Source organism: Dioscorea cayenensis, unplaced genomic scaffold (assembly GCF_009730915.1).
Source record: "Dioscorea cayenensis subsp. rotundata cultivar TDr96_F1 unplaced genomic scaffold, TDr96_F1_v2_PseudoChromosome.rev07_lg8_w22 25.fasta BLBR01000173.1, whole genome shotgun sequence".
Classification (NCBI taxonomy): domain Eukaryota; kingdom Viridiplantae; phylum Streptophyta; class Magnoliopsida; order Dioscoreales; family Dioscoreaceae; genus Dioscorea; species Dioscorea cayenensis.
The window spans coordinates 47,380-66,889 of NW_024086564.1; the positions used below are offsets into that span (position 1 = coordinate 47,380).

At 34.6% G+C, this 19,510-nt stretch overlaps 1 protein-coding gene and 1 long non-coding RNA gene across 2 annotated transcripts; both read right to left on the reverse strand.

Moving 5' to 3' along the window:
- Nucleotides 1-2,558: 2,558 nt before the first annotated feature.
- LOC120253716 (plasmodesmata-located protein 2-like) lies at nt 2,559-5,952 on the reverse strand. Its single transcript, XM_039261981.1, has 4 exons — nt 5,927-5,952; nt 4,100-4,380; nt 3,418-3,594; nt 2,559-2,659 (listed from the first exon to the last, which is right to left on the reverse strand). Exons 1-4 carry the CDS (start codon nt 5,950-5,952, stop codon nt 2,559-2,561), a joined length of 585 nt encoding a protein of 194 aa, XP_039117915.1.
- A 579-nt stretch (nt 5,953-6,531) lies between these two features.
- LOC120253718 lies at nt 6,532-17,597 on the reverse strand. Its single transcript, XR_005534383.1, has 3 exons — nt 17,450-17,597; nt 7,273-7,325; nt 6,532-6,621 (listed from the first exon to the last, which is right to left on the reverse strand). It is a non-coding gene; the product is annotated as an uncharacterized LOC120253718 (long non-coding RNA).
- Between the last annotated feature and the right edge of the window lie 1,913 nt (nt 17,598-19,510).

The window sequence follows — 19,510 nt, forward strand, 5'->3', positions numbered from 1 at the left end:
TTGTTGATGTGGAGGCGGAGGACAGTGGAGGAGTTTAAGATCAAGATGAAATCAACTTTTGATATGAGCGATCTTGGGAAAATGGCTTACTTTCTAGGAATGGAGATACAACAAAGAGAGACAGGGATTTTTGTTCATCAAAAGAAGTTTGCTGAAGAATTATTGATGAAGTTTTGTATGGAAGGCTGCAAGCCTGTTTGCACTCCATTCAGTGTGGGTGAGAAGCTGATTAAAGAAGATGGAACTCCTCAAACAACTGGTAGTGTGTACAGAAGCTTAATTGGTAGTCTCTTGTATTTATGTGCAACTAGGCCAGACATTTCTTTTGCAGTAAACTATCTATCAAGGTTCATGCAAAATCCAACTGAAAAACACTTCAATGGAGCCAAAAGAGTTCTTCGATATGTCAAAGGGACAATTGGGTATGGAATTCAATATGGCAGGGCAGCAACAATCAAGCTTTTTGGTTTCTCAGATAGTGATTGGGCTGGAACTGATGAAGAAATGAGGAGTATTTCTGGTAGTTGCTTCTCTGTAGGAACTGGAATAATATCTTGGAGTTCTAAGAAGCAAGGTCCTGTGGCACAATCCACTGCAGAGGCAGAATACATTGGAGTTTCAGAAGCTGTTAAACAAGCTATTTGGATGAGAAAATTGATGACAGATCTATGTTTTGATATGTCTGAAGCTACAAGTATCTTATGTGACAATTCAACAGCCATTTCCATTGCCAAGAATCCCGTTTTACATTGCAAAACCAAGCATATTAAAGTTAAGTACCATGCTGTTTGGTATTATGAGGAGAAGAAGGAGATTGAAATCATATATTGTTGCACTGAAGAACAATTGGCAGATATATTTACAAAGCCTTTAAGCAGAAACAGGTTTGAAGATCTGAGAAGCAGGCTAGGAGTGTGTGACTTGAGCTCAAGGAGGAGATTGAAGATTGGAGATGAAATGCATCAAGTTCAGTCACCAAAAGGATGAAACTGAGCTCAAGTATGGGCTGGTTGTTTAATGAAGACTATATTGTAATTAAGTTATATTATGTGTATGTTTTGTTTTAAAGTTGGAGTCAGTTAGTTAAGTTAATTTAAATGAAGAACATGTCAGTCATTAGTGGAATGGTGGAGAGTAGTGGGTAGTTATTTTATTTTCTTGTTGCTGTTTCTTTTTAGTAATGTATGTCATATATATGAGGTCTTATGTAATGGCCATAGTTAATGAAGTGTATGTTTTTTGGTTTTGCTGCTTCTATAATCCATTTGTTCTCTTAGACTAAGAGCTTTCATAATCAACTCATTTTCAACAAAACAACAAAGTCATAGAAAAAAGTCCCCCAAAAGCATATTTACCAACAAGTTCATCCTCGAAGGGACAAAAAACTTTAGAAGAGTACCATTGACATGTATTTACATCATGGCATACACCTTGCAGATACAAGCCGTAACAAATCCCTGGTCTCTTTTGAGGATTAACATCAATACAAGATCTCCATCTAGGGTGTGCTCCTGCAAGCAAATAAAATTCAGTTCACAAAGTCAGTTGAAAAGAACACATTGTATATAATTACTGTGTGAAATTAGAGGAAGAACGACAGAGAGGCATACATTTGATGCCCTACGATGATACAGCAAAATGTACCACTGTACAATCTAACATGATGAATACTTGTAGCACATGATTAATATATCATGTATAGCAGCATTAAAAAGGTCTATAGATATGCCTAAAGATGGTAAGCTTGAGCAGAAAATTGTTGTTTTTTTAAATGAAACAGCACCATCAAATACTGCACCATCTACGGTTCTATATTGCATTATCTCAAGTGAATGTCCTTGAGAAAGCAGTTAACACACCTGTGTAGAACAACCACTCTAGTTGAGATTTATTGCTGCAGACATTTTCCTCAACCTCTAAGAAATTTCAGTGAATGAAGGCCTTTCCGCAGGATTAGCTGACCAACAACTTTCCATTAATGATCTCCGTTCAAGATCACAATAAGTTGGAATTTGAGGGCGCAATGCGCTGTTAACAATACCTCCTAGGCGAACATGACAATGAAATTTTGCTTCAGTTAAAAGCAAAGAAAAATATACAGACATGACCTTTTTTTGGTAAGAAACCAGGTTTAAAATATGCATAATGGTTCCTGAAATAGAACATAAAATACAAAATTGTTCCAATAAGTTCAATCATTGGCTATAACAACTTCAATAATTCAAACAATGGAATTAATTTCAAAAATGACAAAAGTTTCAAGTTTAAATACGCTAAAGGGAGTTCCAACTTTCAAACAAAAAACTTAGCATCACAATCGCAATTAATTTCAAAAACCAACCACAAATTCCTGATGCTACACTAGAAACTTGGTTTTAAACTAAAGAACGTATCATCACTGTCAGTGTGTCATGCCAAACTCTATTAATGGCAGTTTTCAGTAATAGATAAGAAATTCAAGATTTTATACTGAAAACTTGGTTTCATAAATGAACAACGGATTATTCAAGCTAAAATACACTATAAAATGAAGTTCCAGTTTTCTACTTAAAAAAACATCACAAGCACAGATAATTCCATAAAACAGCAACAAGCTCAAGACTATTCACACCAGAGTAACCACCATCAGTGGCACGTCGAGCTCCACTATTAACAGTAACTTCAGTAATAGAAAAGAATTCAAGATACTATTATATTAAGAAACATGTATTGGAAGTGAACAATAGGTTTAAGCTTAAATACCCTATAAAAATAAAGTGGGCTTCAACTTTCAAATAAAGATCTGAAACATCACAATCACAAGTAATTTCAGAAACCAACAACATATTCAAGATAAGTTTCAAACTGAAGGCCTGGAGCATCAAGCTTCATTAATAACAGTAACCTCAGATATAGACAGAAAAATTCAAGATAATATCCTAGAAACCCGATTTCAAACTAGAGAATTGGCCATCACTATCAAATGAACCTCATCTAATGGCCGTGATTTCAGTAATAATATATAATAAATTCCAGATAATATACTAGAAACTTGGTTGCAAATCAAAAATTCACCATCACGAGAGAAATCAAGCTCTATTAATGGCAGTATTTCATGAATAGCAAGAAATCCAAGATATTAAACCATAAAAATGGAGTTTGTTTAATCGAGAACTCACCATATTTGACTTTTCTTAAATACCTAGCAAATAACAAGCAAATCACTACAAACCCTAGCCCAACTGCACCTACAACAACAATGCCCACCGTCTTCCTCATTTGTTGCCCTACTTCGCCAATCAAAGATTAAAAACATGTGGAAAAAAAAGATAATCAAGATAACACCCTAACCCATCCCCAAAAAGCAACGTAGTTCACTATATCTTGATCTCAATCATCAAAATGAGAAACAGAGACAAGACCAGGAGCTCAATTTACCTCCAATTCCTCCTCTGCCGCCCCTACTGCGGGGGACGCCATCAGTGTAATAATTGTAGCTAATGTAGCACTTATCGAGATAAACCCGGCCGGAAGCAAAGCACCGCCACGACTTGACCTCAGCCTTCGCAGGCCCTCGCAATGCACTCCCCACGTCCCTAGCCGACAAATCTCTCTCTGACTGATGCCATGGAGTACACCAACCGGTAGCTCAGCTTGTAGAACCCCGCCCCACCGCTCCCCGATAATCCATTCTGAAGATTCGAGAACATCATATCCCTCCTCTCCTAAAACCATTCCCACTGCCACTACTCCCGCAGATCTTGAAAAGAAACTAAGGCCTTGTTTGGGTTGGCTTATCAAAAAAGCACTTTTTTTAAGTTTAGTAGAAGTGTTTCTGGAAAAAGTGTTTTTCCAGAGTAAGTTAAGCACTTTTTTATATTTTGTGTTTGTATTAGCTTTTCTGTAAAAGCAGAAGCTATAAAAATAAGCTAAAAAACAGCTTTTTTCAGAAGCTGCTCATGACTAGCTTATGAAAAAAAGCTGAAAAACAGCTTTTTTTACAACTTCTGCTTTTGCAGAAAAGCCAATACAAACAACTTTTTTTGAACCCAGAAGTGCTTAACTTATAAAAAAGCACTTCTGGGTTTTCCAAAAGCTCATCCAAACAAGCCCTAAGTACCAGCGACCTGAGGATAACCAGCAGCCTGGTAAAGCGCATAACAGCTAGTGAGCTGCACGCGAGCAGCGGCATCCCTGGGACCAAAAAGAGACGACCACATCGGAATCACTCGAGTGACGCAAGTGGCGCAGTCAGTGCCGGAGAGGTCTCCACAGCACTGGTAGAGATCTGAAAGTGCTTGGCCGGTGGAGGAGGTGGAGTTCTTGTGGAGCTTGGAGTTTGAAGATTGGGCGATGAAGGACGAGGAAAAGTTGGTGATGGCTTGTTGGGTGGCGACGCCGCTGCCCAATTAGCCATTGGCGTAGCCCTTGTAGATCAAGCTAATAGAGTCAATGGCGGTGATGAAGAAAGGGGTGGAGTAAGGGTTTGCTTGGTATGGTGGAGTTCACCAGCGAGGAAGGAACTTAAGACATTGAAACCCAATCAGTGTTTTCCGGCCGCGATACTAACCCTAGGCTTCAATGGGGATTGAGGATTAGGGCTTGAAGATGATGAAGATGAGATGGTGTTGGGGTTGCAACGGTTGTTTAAGATAGGGTTGAGAAGGGTTAGTACTAATTATGTTGGGTTACCCCTTAATTACATATTAATCATTCTTAATAAGCTTAACTAAGTAAAGTTAGATAATTTATCATTATATTTGTGTTTTTGGCACAATTTTTTTACCATATTAATATATTATTATATTTATATTTTTTTTACAATATTTGGTATAATGTTAATATATTACTATACATGTATTTTTGGCACTGTATTTAACATGAATTTAATATATTATTATATTTGTATTTCTGACACGGCATTAATGTATGATTATATTTATATTTTTTGTATGGTATTTGCCACTATATTAATATATTATTATATTTATATTTTTGTATTATATTTGGCACGGTATTAATACATTATTATATTTGTATTTTTTACACCCCATTTGTCACGATATTAATAAATTATTTTTAAAAAAATATGTTTGGCACTGCATTTGGCACTACCTTGTAAAATTATTAAATTTGTATATTTGGCACGGAATTAAAACAAACTTGAATGATGATACAAAAAGAACAATGGTCACAACAAATGAACATCAAGCAAAGTTAAGGTTTTGCACCAACTTATATCAAACATAACTTAAAAATCAATGTCCTTGGACATTCTCTAGTAATCATCAATATCAGGATTTATGATCGGGTTACTTGTCATCCAACTCTCAAATAGGATTTTGAGCACAAATACTTTACCACCATTGAAATCTATCAAAACTTGATTAGAATCATCAATTCCTGTAGCATCCCATGGATATGATGACTAAATCAACCACGTTTAGAAAAAATTAAAAGGCCATTAGTTTCTTTCTTTTCCACTAGAATACATGTTGCCTACTAAAATCATCTAGCATGATTATCATAGATAATATTTAATAACCAACAAGCATCTCTCAAAATAAGGAAGAACATCAAAATTATGCACATACTCAAGTCTAAAACAATATCAGGACACATAATTTTTCCTCATCAACTGAAGATCAAATTGCTAGTAGAACCAACAAAAATCATAAGTCAAAACTTCACTATATATAAATAAGAGTAAAAGACATTGCTCATTTTGGATAGAAGTAGCCTTGACAAAAATCCCTAACTCAATAAATATCTTTTGCCTTACCAACATCAACAATGCAATATAAAATTATCATTACATTAGCAATCATCAAGTATTCGATCACAAACCTTAAATTTGCTTGATTTTTTTTCCCTCAAATCAAATATTATAGCAATACTTAAACTTGTCAAATCTCATGATTCCTATTTCAAATAAATTTAGACTCACCAAGATACAATGTGACCAAGTTCCATAATATTCTTAGCTTTCCACAAATTATCATATCAATTTGAATCTCACCTAATTTTCTACACATTTATATTTCAGTCAAGTTTTAAAAAATCATGAATATCTCCCATAATGCACATCCAATTGCAGATATATTTTAAGGACAAGTAGCTAATGTCATAACAAATATTCTTTATATTTCGCATTTGTTTTTCCAAAACTGCTTCCAGAATCATGAAAAATGCCATTTACACTTCAAGTCTTGCACAAAAGTAACCTCTATGATAGACTATTTATAAGAGCATATCTCTTAAGATACAAATCTAGTAAATTCAAAATTTTGCAGGTGAGTTTTAAACTTCTCCAAATTCTATTTCTAAAGTCTTTAAATTCAAGGTATAATTTTAGTCAGCTCAAAGTCAAAATCAGGAAAATCACAACCATACATTTCTATATGTAAGCATATAAGAGTTCGACTCTAAACATTTCTATGAATCATCACATATGAAATTTCAAGAATCCCCATATATAAATATCTGTGTCCCCATAAACTCATATACAATGCAACCATACAAGGTATAACCTCCCACATCTAGGTGAACATAATACAAAATATAAGTCTTCCTTAACTACTACTAAAATGGCGGTCGCTCAACGATTCGCACTAAGCTATCCATCACAAGTATACTCTTGATCTGCGAAAATTTACAACGAAATTTATGAGCTTTACAACCCAGTAAGTACCCACTAAAAATATCAGGATCATAAAAGTTTCAAAATTTCAAAACTCAAACAAAGTATAATAAAATATAAGTTTATCAGAATCAAAGTCAAAAGTCAAGTTTTTCAATAAAACATAACTGATCAAAAAGTCAAGCGTATATATCCCACAAATAACTATTGCCAAAACAAAATATCAGAGGTCATATGTTTACCCTCGATGACCCGAGCTAGAATTATCAGAGACCGTTATTCTTCACCAATGAAAAGGTGAGAAACTATAGTTTATATTTCACAAGTACATATCCATATGGTCAGTGTTTAACCCCCAATGACAGAGTTATTGCAAAGTTAGTTGAGGACTACAAGTTATTATGTCAAAATACGTTATGCCCAAATATTTATCAAAATAGAATACAGAAATTTGATAATCCCATTTTCATATAGAAAATAATTCCAATTCATTTCCAAATCTAAATGCTTACATATGAATTGCAAATAATAAATAAATAAATAATTCAAAATATAAATCGAAATAATCAGTATTTTTCTCAAAAATTCCAGAAGTTAAAAAAACTAGAATTTTTGAGTATATACATATAATAGGATTTATATGGGATACTTACATGTCTAATGACCAGATTTTGAATTCACACCAATCGAGTTTTCTCGGAAAGTCCTATATTTGGGAATAACCCATCAGAATTACAAACAAAACAAATTCTATAATTCACAAGAATGCAAAAACAGTTTCAAGACACTAACAAAGTTACAAAAGTCAAGATTAATAACAAATTCCCCTACAACCTTTAAGATTGAAATCAGCATAGCTTTGCGAATTCTAACCCAAATAAAAAATTTCAATCTTCTGAGAAAACTAGACATCTACATCTATAACATATCCAAATCTCACAATGATTTGAGATCTATAGAATTTAAGCTATCACTTTTAAAAATCATAAACATGCAAACCAGCAATTTCAAACATGCCTTTTCTAATAAAAAAAAATATCTCACAACATATAATTTCAAATAAGATTAAACTTCTGGAGCATATAATTAACTCAAAATTAAACAACTTTCTTATAAACATGAGTCATGATTCAAGCTCTAAGATCATCAAATTCTCTAATCAATCTTCATGCTTTCTGCAGAAATGCCATTGAGTACACCTATAGAAATCTGATCATATCTCACAAATTACAAGGGTAAGAATTCTAAATTTGGCAGAAGCAAAGATACAATCATTTTCTACAACTTTCTCATATAAGTCTAAATCTAAATCAAAATCTACAATCATGAAATAAATCAATAAATTCTCAAGGGCTATAAAGAAATCATGTCTGTGTCACCTGAGTTTAAAGCCTATAATTTACATGATACTTATACACAAATTATGAAATTTGGTAGTCAGCTAAACAAGATCAATAGCTCCAATTTCTTTATTGTAATATCTTCCAAATTATGTCTCTAGATCTCCCAAATTAAATAGATATATCTGCTATGCTATAAGAAAATTTTCTAAAACCTATCAACCTTATAGCCATCCAATTTCTAAGAAAAATCACATCCCAAAGAAAAGCTCTTCAATAAAATCTCAAGAATTCATTATCTTCACTATAGACTTGTACACTCTCAAATTTATCCCCACAAACCCAAATATCAATGGCATCTTCAATTGTAAATTTTGTCAAGAACTGTATCAAAAGGGATAATCGCCACAATCAACTAAGGATTCAAGATTCCAATCAATCAAGCCCTAGATATGCTTCAATAAAGTACCGGATCAAATACTCCAACAACACATCCAAGAATTGACAACAACATCTCATTTTTTTAATTTCTAAATAAATATCCTTAAATTTTCAATCAAGCTTTTATACCAACATTAATTCAAGGCCAGAACATTCTAATCTCATAATATCAGCCAAAAAATTTTTGAATAAGCAAAAAAAATTAAAGAATTAGATCCTTGCCTCAACAATAACAATGAAACCAGACCCTTGACGGTGAGACCCTTCCATCCTCCTCATCCCCGGCACCACATGTAAACAAGGAGAGACGCTAGATCTAACTTTTCTTAAATGACAAGACTAAGATAGAAGGAGGCAAAGAGGTGGGTAGGGTTTGAAAAAATAACTGAAACATAAAGTATATAAAAAAAATTTAAACCTAACTACTGAATTTGACATTAGAATTTTTAAAAAAAAAAATAAAGTGGGGCTCACAATTTGTTAGTTCCATGTCAAATGTTGCGACAAATTTGTCACGATTTTTTTCATGCCAATTCATGATTCTTCTTGTAGTGAGAGTAGAATTGTGATTCGCTATGGCACTTAAATAAATCAAATTTGATGGCTAACAATAATGATTAACAGTATGGCATTGATCCTTTCTCCTATCTTAATTACCAATTTCGTGCTTAACTAGGGAGACGAATGATTTGTGCAAGAAGGCATACTAATGAAAGATTGATTATTTTTGTCATTTAAACCAACAATATCATCGAAATTCATAAGGTTGGGTTTATCACTTTCTGTGAAAATTCTTGAGCATCATGCCATTTTTTTGCTGCCAAATTAGACTTATAAGAGATAAGTGTCTACCAGTCAATTTTAATGTGGCTTTAACACTAAACTTGTAGCATGTGTTAAGATTGAGTTTTTTTAACATACTACTAATATATATATATATATATATATATATATATATATATATATATTTGTCATTTAAACCAACAATATCGTGGAAATTCATAAAGTTGGGTTATCAATTTCTTTGAAAAATCGAAAGCACTATGCCATTTTTTGCCACTAAATCAGACTTCTCAAAGGTAAGGCTTGCCAATTAATTTCAATGCGATTTTTAACACTAAACTTATAGCGTGTTAAGATGAGTTTTTCCAATAGACTGCTAACACACACACACACACACACACACACACACACACACATATATATATATATAATGTTTATCTGCCTCCCACAACATCATCATCATCATCATCATCATCATCATCATCATCATTATCATCATCATCATTATGCAAGATCACAAAACCCTACTCAAGTTGAGAAATATGTAGACTTTGAAGCCAATTTTGATGTCGCTTAGAGCACATGTTTTGGGCATCTGTGTGCTTTACATTAACACCTGGCATCTTTTATCACTTCAAAATCAGATACTCATGTGTTGTTTTATCATTTTAAAAATAGGACATCCAGTGTGCTTGTGGTGAGTCAAGAAGTAACTACTCTCTCTCCAGCTTTTTCACTTGGTGATAAGACTAGTACACTCTTGTCTTAATTATCATTTAGGGCTAATATTTTGAGACTAGTGTTTTGTGCATGAAGGCATACTAATTAAAGGATGATCATTTTGTCATTTAAACCAATCATATGATCAAAGTTCATAATGTTTAGTTTATCACCCTTCTCGCGAAAATTCGAGAAGTAAGGCTATAAGTCAATTTCAATGTGGGCTTTTAAACACTAAACTTGTAGCATGTTAAGATGAGTTTTTCCAACATAACGCCATATATATATATATATATATATATATTGCTCCGAGGGTCACCCGTACCAAACAATAGAAGAAATTACTCGTGAAAAGATACTATAGTAAAATCACTATTCATAATATTCATGCATATGGCCTCTATACGGCCAAGATGCCGCCCATATGACTTAGTGAAAAACTCTCGAGAAAATCTATACGGCCGTATGACCTAGTGCAACCTCTCAGGATTTTTTATACCGACCTCTATACGCGTCATATGGCACCCGTATGTCTCCAAAACAACTCCGAATGGTTTCTATACAGGCTCAAAACGCTCCTAGGACAAATGCAACCCTCAAAAGTGTGATTACAACCCCTCTTTGTGATCTAGAAGTAGGTAAATACTACAAAGACAATGACAAATGCATACAAAAGATATAAAATATCAATTTTAGCGTGGAAACCCTACGAATAAATGGAAAAACCACGGGATTCCTTAGAGCCTCTTACAATACTTCCACTGTATCAATTAATAGAGTTTACAAAGACCTCTCTAACTAACTAGAAGTATACAAGCTCAAAGACATGAGCGATAGACAAGAGAGTGTACCAACACACATTCATCATCATCTTCACACAAGATGGAAACAAAGACTCCAAGAAGAGATAAAATGGAATCAACCCAAAAGGATTAGGTGTCTTACTAGCAAGGTTGCTCTTCTCATGAATGTGATGAAATTAGGCACCAATGGCCGGGGATCTTCTTGCCAAGTTTTCCCTAATTTTCTTTTTCTTCTCCATGAGCCCTTTCTTTCACCCTCTCTCTTTTCTTCTCATTCAACTTCTTTCACACTGACCTCCACTTCATCTCTCATCCCACGATGAGAGTTTTACACAAATAGGACATTCACATGAGATTGCCCTTTTGCCCTTAACATTTCATTAATTGACATACCTTCTTTTTTTTTATGGCCTTGTAGCCCATTTATTCCATCCAACCCACAAATTATAGGCATTAGAATAAGTTGCCAAGTTGGAGCTCTGTGGTGGATAGTGCAACACACTTCAGTAATTGAAACCCTCAGTAATTGCAATATACTCAGCTTCTATGGTGGATAGTACAACACACTTCTACAGTTTTGACTACCAAAAAATAGCTCCCCTGCAAAGGTCATCATGAACCCTAAAACTAATTTTCTAGAGTCCACATCCTCTACCATGTCTGAATATGTATACTAATCCAAAATAGGTTCACATCTACCAAAGCATAAACATGCATGGGAAGTACCTCTTAAATACCTCAGTATTCACTTCACTGTAGCCCAGTGTTGCTTTCCCGAATTTGAGAGAAATCTGCTCATAACTCCAACAACATGAGCAATATCTGGCCTCATAGACATCATGGCATACATCAAACTTCCAACAGCAGATGCATATGGAACTCAGCTCATCTTCTCCTTCCTTTTATCAATTGAGGGACAATAACTTGAACTAAGTTTGAAATAACCTACAAGTGGAAAACTAACAGCCTTGATATTGCATATGTTGAACCTCTCAAGAACCTTCTCAATGTAGACTTCTTGAGATAATCATAACTTCCCATTCATCCTGTCACGGGAAATCTTCATACCAAGGATCTATTTCACTGTGCCTAAGTCCTTCATAGCAAAGGACTTGTTCAACTGTCTCTTCAAGTCTTCAATCTTACTTGCATTACTACCAACAATCAGCATGTCATCAACATAAAGCAAAAGAATAATGAGTCATCATTTGAGTACATCTTCACAAACACACAATGATTAGTAGATGTTCTAGTGTATCCTTGAGTCATCATAAAGGAATCAAACTTCTTTTACCATTGCCTTGGTGCTTGTTTGAGTCCATACAGGCTCTTTCTCAATCTATATACTAGATTTTCATTTCCCTTGATTTTGAACCCCTCTGGTTGCTCCATATATATTTCCCCTCTAGATCACCACGAAGGAATGTAGTTTTCACATCAAGTTGTTCCACCTCTAGGTTTAGGCTAGCAGCTATACCAAGTGCAACTTTAATACATGACATCTTCATAACTAGAGAAAATATTTCTTCAAAGCCAATACCTTTCTTCTGATTGAACCCCTTCATAACCAACCTCGCCTTGTACTTTGGTTGTGAGCTATTACTTTCAGTCTTCAACTTGTTCACCCACTTGTTCTTAAGTGTCATTATGTCTTTTGGTAACTTTACCAAATCATTGAGCACAAGGATTTCATCTCCTCTTGCATCTTCATCATATGTATCTGGCTCTCCCCCGCCATTGAGCATAACAAAATCATTGAGACTATATCTATTAGAGGGATGGCGATCTCTAGTAGACCTTCTCATTTAAGTCTCAACTGGTGGTGTTAGAGATGCTTCTTCAACTCCTTCAGTTGGCCCTATATCTTTAACAGGAGGAACTTCATCAGTAATAACATCATTCCCACTTTCTTGGACATTTCGCCCTTGAGATGAACTCTGTACAGGAAAGGGAACTAGATCAATACTGATAATAATCTCAACTGAGGAACTATAGGTCTCTCCTTGCTCATTAAAGTCAGTCATCTGATCTTCCAAAAATGCATCTCTGCTCCTGACAACCTTCCCATTCACCGAATCCCACAGTCTGTACCCAAACTCATCATGACCATAACCCAAGAAAATGCACTTCTTCACTTTGTTATCAAGGTTGGACCATTCATCTTTAGGAATGTGAACAAATGCCCTGCAACCAAATACTCTCAAATGAGTATAAGAAATCTTTTTCCCAGTCCATACTCTGTTCTACACATCACCATCTAGAGTTACTACTGGAGAAAAGTTTATCATATTCACTATAGTTCTCATAGCTTCCTCCCAGAAGGACTTAGGAAGCATTACATGAGAGAAAATGCATTTGATCCTCTCTTCAATTGTTTTGTTCATTCTCTCAACCACACCATTGAGCTGGGTGTCTTGGCTGGAGTCTTCTCAAGTATGATTCCATTAAGTCTACAGTACTCCTCAAATGACCCTTTGTACTCACCACCATTATCTGCTCTTACTGCATCCAACTATTTTCCTATCTCCCTTTCAACCTTGACATGGTGATTGTTGATGGTATCAAGCACTTGATCTTTGGTCTTCAAAATAGTTGCCCAGACCTTCCTTGAATGATCATCAATGAAGGTCACAAAATAGTGTCCACCCCAAGTGTTTTGTCCTACATAGAACAAACATCGGTATGCACCAAATCAAGAATATTTGATTTCCTAAAAGGGGAGTGTGAATGAAATGACACTATGTATTTTTCCTGCTAAGCAATCAACACATGTTTTGAGAGATACCCCTTGCTAATTCAGTAAAAGAGTCTTCATGGAGAGAATTTGAAGCACTTTCTCACTGACATGCCTAAGTCTTCTATGTCATAGCTCAATGTTTGCATCTTTCTGAATTACATTCATCTCTCATGCCATTTTTCTCAATGTTTGCCATAACTAGGGAACCTTTGGTGAGGTTGCACTTGATCTCACCAAACCAATTGACAAACCCATCATCATCATCAAGTCTTCTCGTGGATATTAAGTTTAGGAGAATGTCAGGAACGTGCCTAACATCTTTGAGTACTAGCTTGAGCCCTTGATTGGTCTCCAAGCAAATGTCTCTAATACCAACTACTTTTGATGCACCACTATTACCCATTTTGACATTTCTAAAATCACCTCTAGAGTAGGTAGAAAAGAAGTTACCATGGGGAGTGATACGGAATGAAGCTCCTGAATCAAACACCCAATCACTCTCCTGGCTCACAAGATTAATACAATCATCATCACAAATAACACTAATGTCATCCTCTATGGCTACTGCATTACTCTCCTTCTCCTTTTAATTTCACCACTCTATTCTCTTTTAAGAAGCCTGCACTCCCTTTTCATGTGGCCCATCTTGTTACAATGAAAGCACTTGATGTTTTTCCTATTCTTCGATCTGCCTCTGGATGCATCTTTGTTGCCATGCCCTTAAAGATACTGATAGGGACGCACGCAAGTATACATACCGATTATGTAATAAAGTATGTTTGAAGTGCAGAGTGTCAGTTCACAGGAAAGGAGGTAAATACTAGTAGTAACTCTGAATCCAAAAATTAGCCTAACAAGTGAAGTGGTGTGTGTAAACAAAACCTATTCTTCGATCTGCCTCTGGATGCATCTTTGTTGCCATGCCCTTAAAGATACTGATAGGGACGCACGCAAGTATACATACCGATTATGTAATAAAGTATGTTTGAAGTGCAGAGTGTCAGTTCACAAGAAAGGAGGTAAATACTAGTAGTAACTCTGAATCCAAAAATTAGCCTAACAAGTGAAGTGGTGTGTGTAAACAAAACCAAAAGAAAACTAGAAAATAAGAGAAATAAAACTGGAGAGAAATTAAGGGAAAAGACGATGTCCGGGCGTAGTATCCATCTAAGGTTATGAAGTACAGGACAAAGGTTGTCTAGGTATGCAATCCTATTTAAACAGAGAGGTTTCCAAAATTATACCAAACCCCAATTTCTCAGGCAGAGAGTAACTGAATAGGTGCACAGCTGATACAGACATTCACACAATCGCATTAATACTCTATAAAACCTCATAGTGAGCTAATAACAATCACTTAAGTAGATAATCTTCCAAAACAAAAAAGAGAGATTACCCATAATCCGAATATAGAGCAGAAATGTAATTTCTCCTAAAACCCACTCCATATGATTGCAAAGAGAATGGAGATTATCAATAACTCACTCGGGAGAACTGAGGAAGATGAAGTCTACAAAGTACCCTATACCTAGGCTTACTCATAATTCTCTTTAATCATGGCATGTCTATGCTAGGTAGGTATTTGTTCTCGTCACATAACACATCAAACATGATAGCTAGGGCTTTCGCCTCGTTAGCAACCAAGCATTCAAATACGCAATTAGATTAAAATAGATATGATTGCAAAAAAGAAATATCAATTAAATCATAAAAGATCCAACAACCAAAGTAATATAAGTAAACCCTAGAGTTCAACTACGCCCAAACATTTACAAATTAGTTCTCTATCAATGGAGGGCAAGCATTCAAGATACAAAGAATAGGAGTTGACGTAAGATCCATGAAAACCCAATTTTTAATCCCTAGGATGGAGAGTCACCGAGGTATCTTCCTCGCACACTTTTAAGATGAGATTAACGGCTATGATCTCCAATCCCCTTAAATGTCAGGCCAAATCCTTTTCCAAATCATGCTTAGAGTGCTGGAGATTTTGCCATTTTCCTTCTCAATCTCGCCTCCAAGAATCACCCCAAAGAATAGAGAGATAGAATAGATGATGCCCTAAAAATCCTCTAAAGTTCTATTTATACCTGACTACTTACAAGCTGCTTACGGGAGTAAGGATAAGGCCATAAGGGAGCTGGGAAAGATAGTTATAAGTCTTACGGGTACGCTTACGGTCGTAAGCCTCATCCATAAGGTCTTCTGAATATGTTATAATCCAACTTACAGCCGTAAGCGCGGGACTGTTAGCTTCTCTATTTACTTCTTGGGATTGCCCTTGCGGGTGTGCATTGTGGTCGTAAGGTCCTATGGATGATTCTTACGGGCAACCTTACTGGCATAAGCCTTGCCCATAAGGTCCTTTGAATTCACTCTTTATCCTTCTTACGGGCATAAGCATGCCAGCAAGGTCTTCTGGACTATTCTTACGACTGTAAGAGGGACCGTAAGCTACCCAGTTTGCCATATCCTTGTTATAATGATGTCGAGAAAGCTCCAGCTTCATCGTTTTCGGTCTAAATTACTTCTTTTAGAACTCTCTTAAAGGCACTACCCTAAGCCTATTAGTGCAAAACACACAATATTTAGCATCAAATTCCACATTATGGTTCTAATTCATGCCAAATGAGTGTACAAATAGATATAAAATACGTGAACAGTGTGTACTCATTAGATACTTATTCTTGCCTCTACCAAGATCTTCTAGCTTTTCTAAAACAAGAACATCCGAGGAAGTTTCACCTTTTTCCTTTCTCCTTGCCTCTTCACTTAATAGACTTTCCTTCACCATTTCCATGGTTAGCTTTCCACTTGGTGCTGAAGTACTTAGAGATACTACCAAAGTTTCCTAACTTTCTGGTAAGGAACTTAGGAGTAACAATGCTTGAAACTCATCTTCAAGAGTCATCTTCAAGTAAGTCAATTGGTTCACTAAGCCTTGGAAGTCACTAGTATACTCTGTCATACTTCTTCCATCTATGTGCTTCAAGTTTACTAGCCTTCAAATGATTGAGGCCTTGTTCCTAGAAGTATTCTTTTTCATACATGACTTCTAAATTCTTTCAAAGTTCATCGGCCTTGACTTCTTCAGAGATATGATGAAATATACTGATATCTACCCATTGCCTCATCGTTGCAATGGCCTTTAGATGTAGTATTTCCTATTCATCTATAGTCACTTTCTCTGGCTTTTTTTTGCACATCACCGCCAAGTACAAGTCCTTTACAATAACGAAGTCTTGCATCTTTTATTTCCAAATTGAATAATTCAATTGGGTTAATTTTATCATCCCACATGCATTTTGTCCTTCCATTCTAAGTCACAAGAACTGCCTTTGTCAACTTGAATCTCTAATACCACTTCTTGGGTTATCTGTACTGAAACAGTGAAGAAATTCTATGGAAATTACTGTAGAAAAATTAATGTTCATGATAATGTAGCAATTTACTATTTATATATATGGCCTCTATATGACCGGGATGCCAGTTGTATGACTTAGTGAAAACTCTCAAAAAAATCTATACGACCTCTATACGGCCGTATGACCTAGTGCAATCCCTCAGGATTTTCTATACCGACCTTTATACGGGCCATATGACACTCGTATGGCTCCAAAACAACTCCGAATGGTTTCTATACGGGCTCAAAACCCTTCTAGGACAAATGCAACCCTCAAGAGTGTGATTACAACCCCTCTTTGTGATCTAGAAATAGGTAAATACTACAAATACGATGACAAATGCATACAAAACATACAAAATATCGATTTAGCATGGTAAACCCACTGGATTCCTTAGAGCCTCTTACAATACTTCCACTATGTCAATTAATAGAGTTTAAAAAGATCTCTCTAACTAACTAGAAGTATACAAGCTCAAAGACATGAGAGATAGACAAGAGAGTGTACCAACATGCATTCATCATCATCTTCACACAAGATGGAAACAAAGACTCCAAGAAGAGATAAAATGGGAATCAACCCAAAAGGATTAGGTGTCTTACTAGCAAGGTTGCTCTTCTCACGAAAGTGATGAAATCAGGCACCAATTGCTGGGGATCTTCTTGCCAAGTTTGCCCTAATTTCCTTTTTCTTCTCCTTGAGCCCTTTCTTTCACTCTCCCTCTTTTCTTCTCATTCCACTTCTTTCACACCGACCTCCACTTCATCTCTCATCCCAAGAATGAGAGTTTTACACAAATAGGACATTCACATGAGATTACCCTTTTGTCCTTAACATTCCATTAATTAACATAGCTTCTTTTTTTCATGTCCTTGGAGCCCATTTATTCCATCCAACTCACAAATGAGCTAGACTCAACATATATATATATACATAATATTTACATGTCTCCCACAACATTATTATTATTATTGTTGTTGTTGTTATTGTTGTTATTATTATTATCCCAAAACCTAAAAAAAATTTGATTAGAAGTATGGAGCAAGCTTTGATGCCAATTGTGAGCACATGTTTTGGGCCACTGGTTGCTTGCATTAACCTATGCGTTTTTATCACTTCAAAATGGACACTCATGTGTTGTTCTATCACTTGAAAATAGGGCACCCATGTGCTTGTAGTGAGTCGGTGAGCAATAATTTCTCTCATGTCTTTATCACTTTATGATAATACTATAGTACACTCAATTTATGATAATAATTTCTCTCCAATCATTATGAACTTGTCTATTTTTAAAACCAAACAAATCCTTGGTTTTTCTTCTATTTATACACTATTCAAGACTTCCAAGCAATCAACGTTTGGAGTCCATGTCTTGACGTCCGATGTTCCACTTCGTGAAGTGAACACTGACAAAAGGATGCTTCGGTTATTTTAGATTAAAATATTAAATTTAAATAAAAAATAAGGTTAAAATAAAAGGTTTAAAAAAATTTAAAAATATAAATTATGACTGATTTGGAGCATGCGGGATCATTACATAGGCTAATGTGGAAAAAATATTTGACATGACAAATTTTCATTATAGAACACATGCTAGCCTAGGGGTCGTTTGGCATTGTTGTTAATTCATAATTTTGTTTTTAATTTCATATTTTAGAAACAAAACTAAAAAAACATGTTTGTATCTTGTTTTTGTTATAAAATTTTTTGGCAACAATCTCTATGTTTCCAAAAAAAATAAAAAACAACATTTTTTTATTTTCAATTTTTTTGAAAACATTTTTAAAACTCTTCCTCCCACCATGAAACCATTCCTTTTCCGCTCCTCTCTCTCTCTCTCTCTTTAAATTTAATTTTTTTATTAAAAAATTTTACAAATTAATACTAATAATTTTAAAAATATATATTTAAGAAAAATATTCATAAAAAATAATTATTTGGGCTTGATATTTTACAAATGAGTTTATATAGTATTAAAAATTATATTTTTTTAGAAAGTATTTGTAAAAATTATTGTTTTACCCTTGATTTTTATAAACTAGGATATAACATGTATTATATATATATATATATAAGAAAATATTTGTAAAAATCTGTTGCTCCAGCTATTGATTTTTTACTTGATCTCAAAAAAATTATGACTATGTTGTATATTGCCCCCCTCTCCTTTTATATTTTTTAAAAATAGGATGGATCCAATTTGAATATATATATATATATATATATATATTAAATTTTTTAAGGCAAACCCAAAATATTTTTTAGTTTCAAATGGTGCAATTTTTTTGAAATATTTTTTATACATGCAATATCAGTCTATGTTATAATTTTATTTAATAATACAATTAATTAAGCTAAAATGAAAATTAATGTTTTATAAAAAAATTTAAAAATAGGAATTTGGAAAAAAAATGATAAAAAAGCATCATGATAATTTTGTGCTAACCAAATATGTTTTTGTTTTCGGCATATTAACATACATAATAGTTAGTGTATCCGAACATGTTTTTGTTTTCAAAAAATTAAAAAAAAAGTAAAAAATAAAAAACAAAAAAATAGAAACGATGTCAAATGACCCCTTAGTGTTCCAGTTCCATGGAATCCTTGCTCGCTCGCAAAGTAATACATTTCCCGACAGTTGTTTATGTTTGCATATCTCTAGT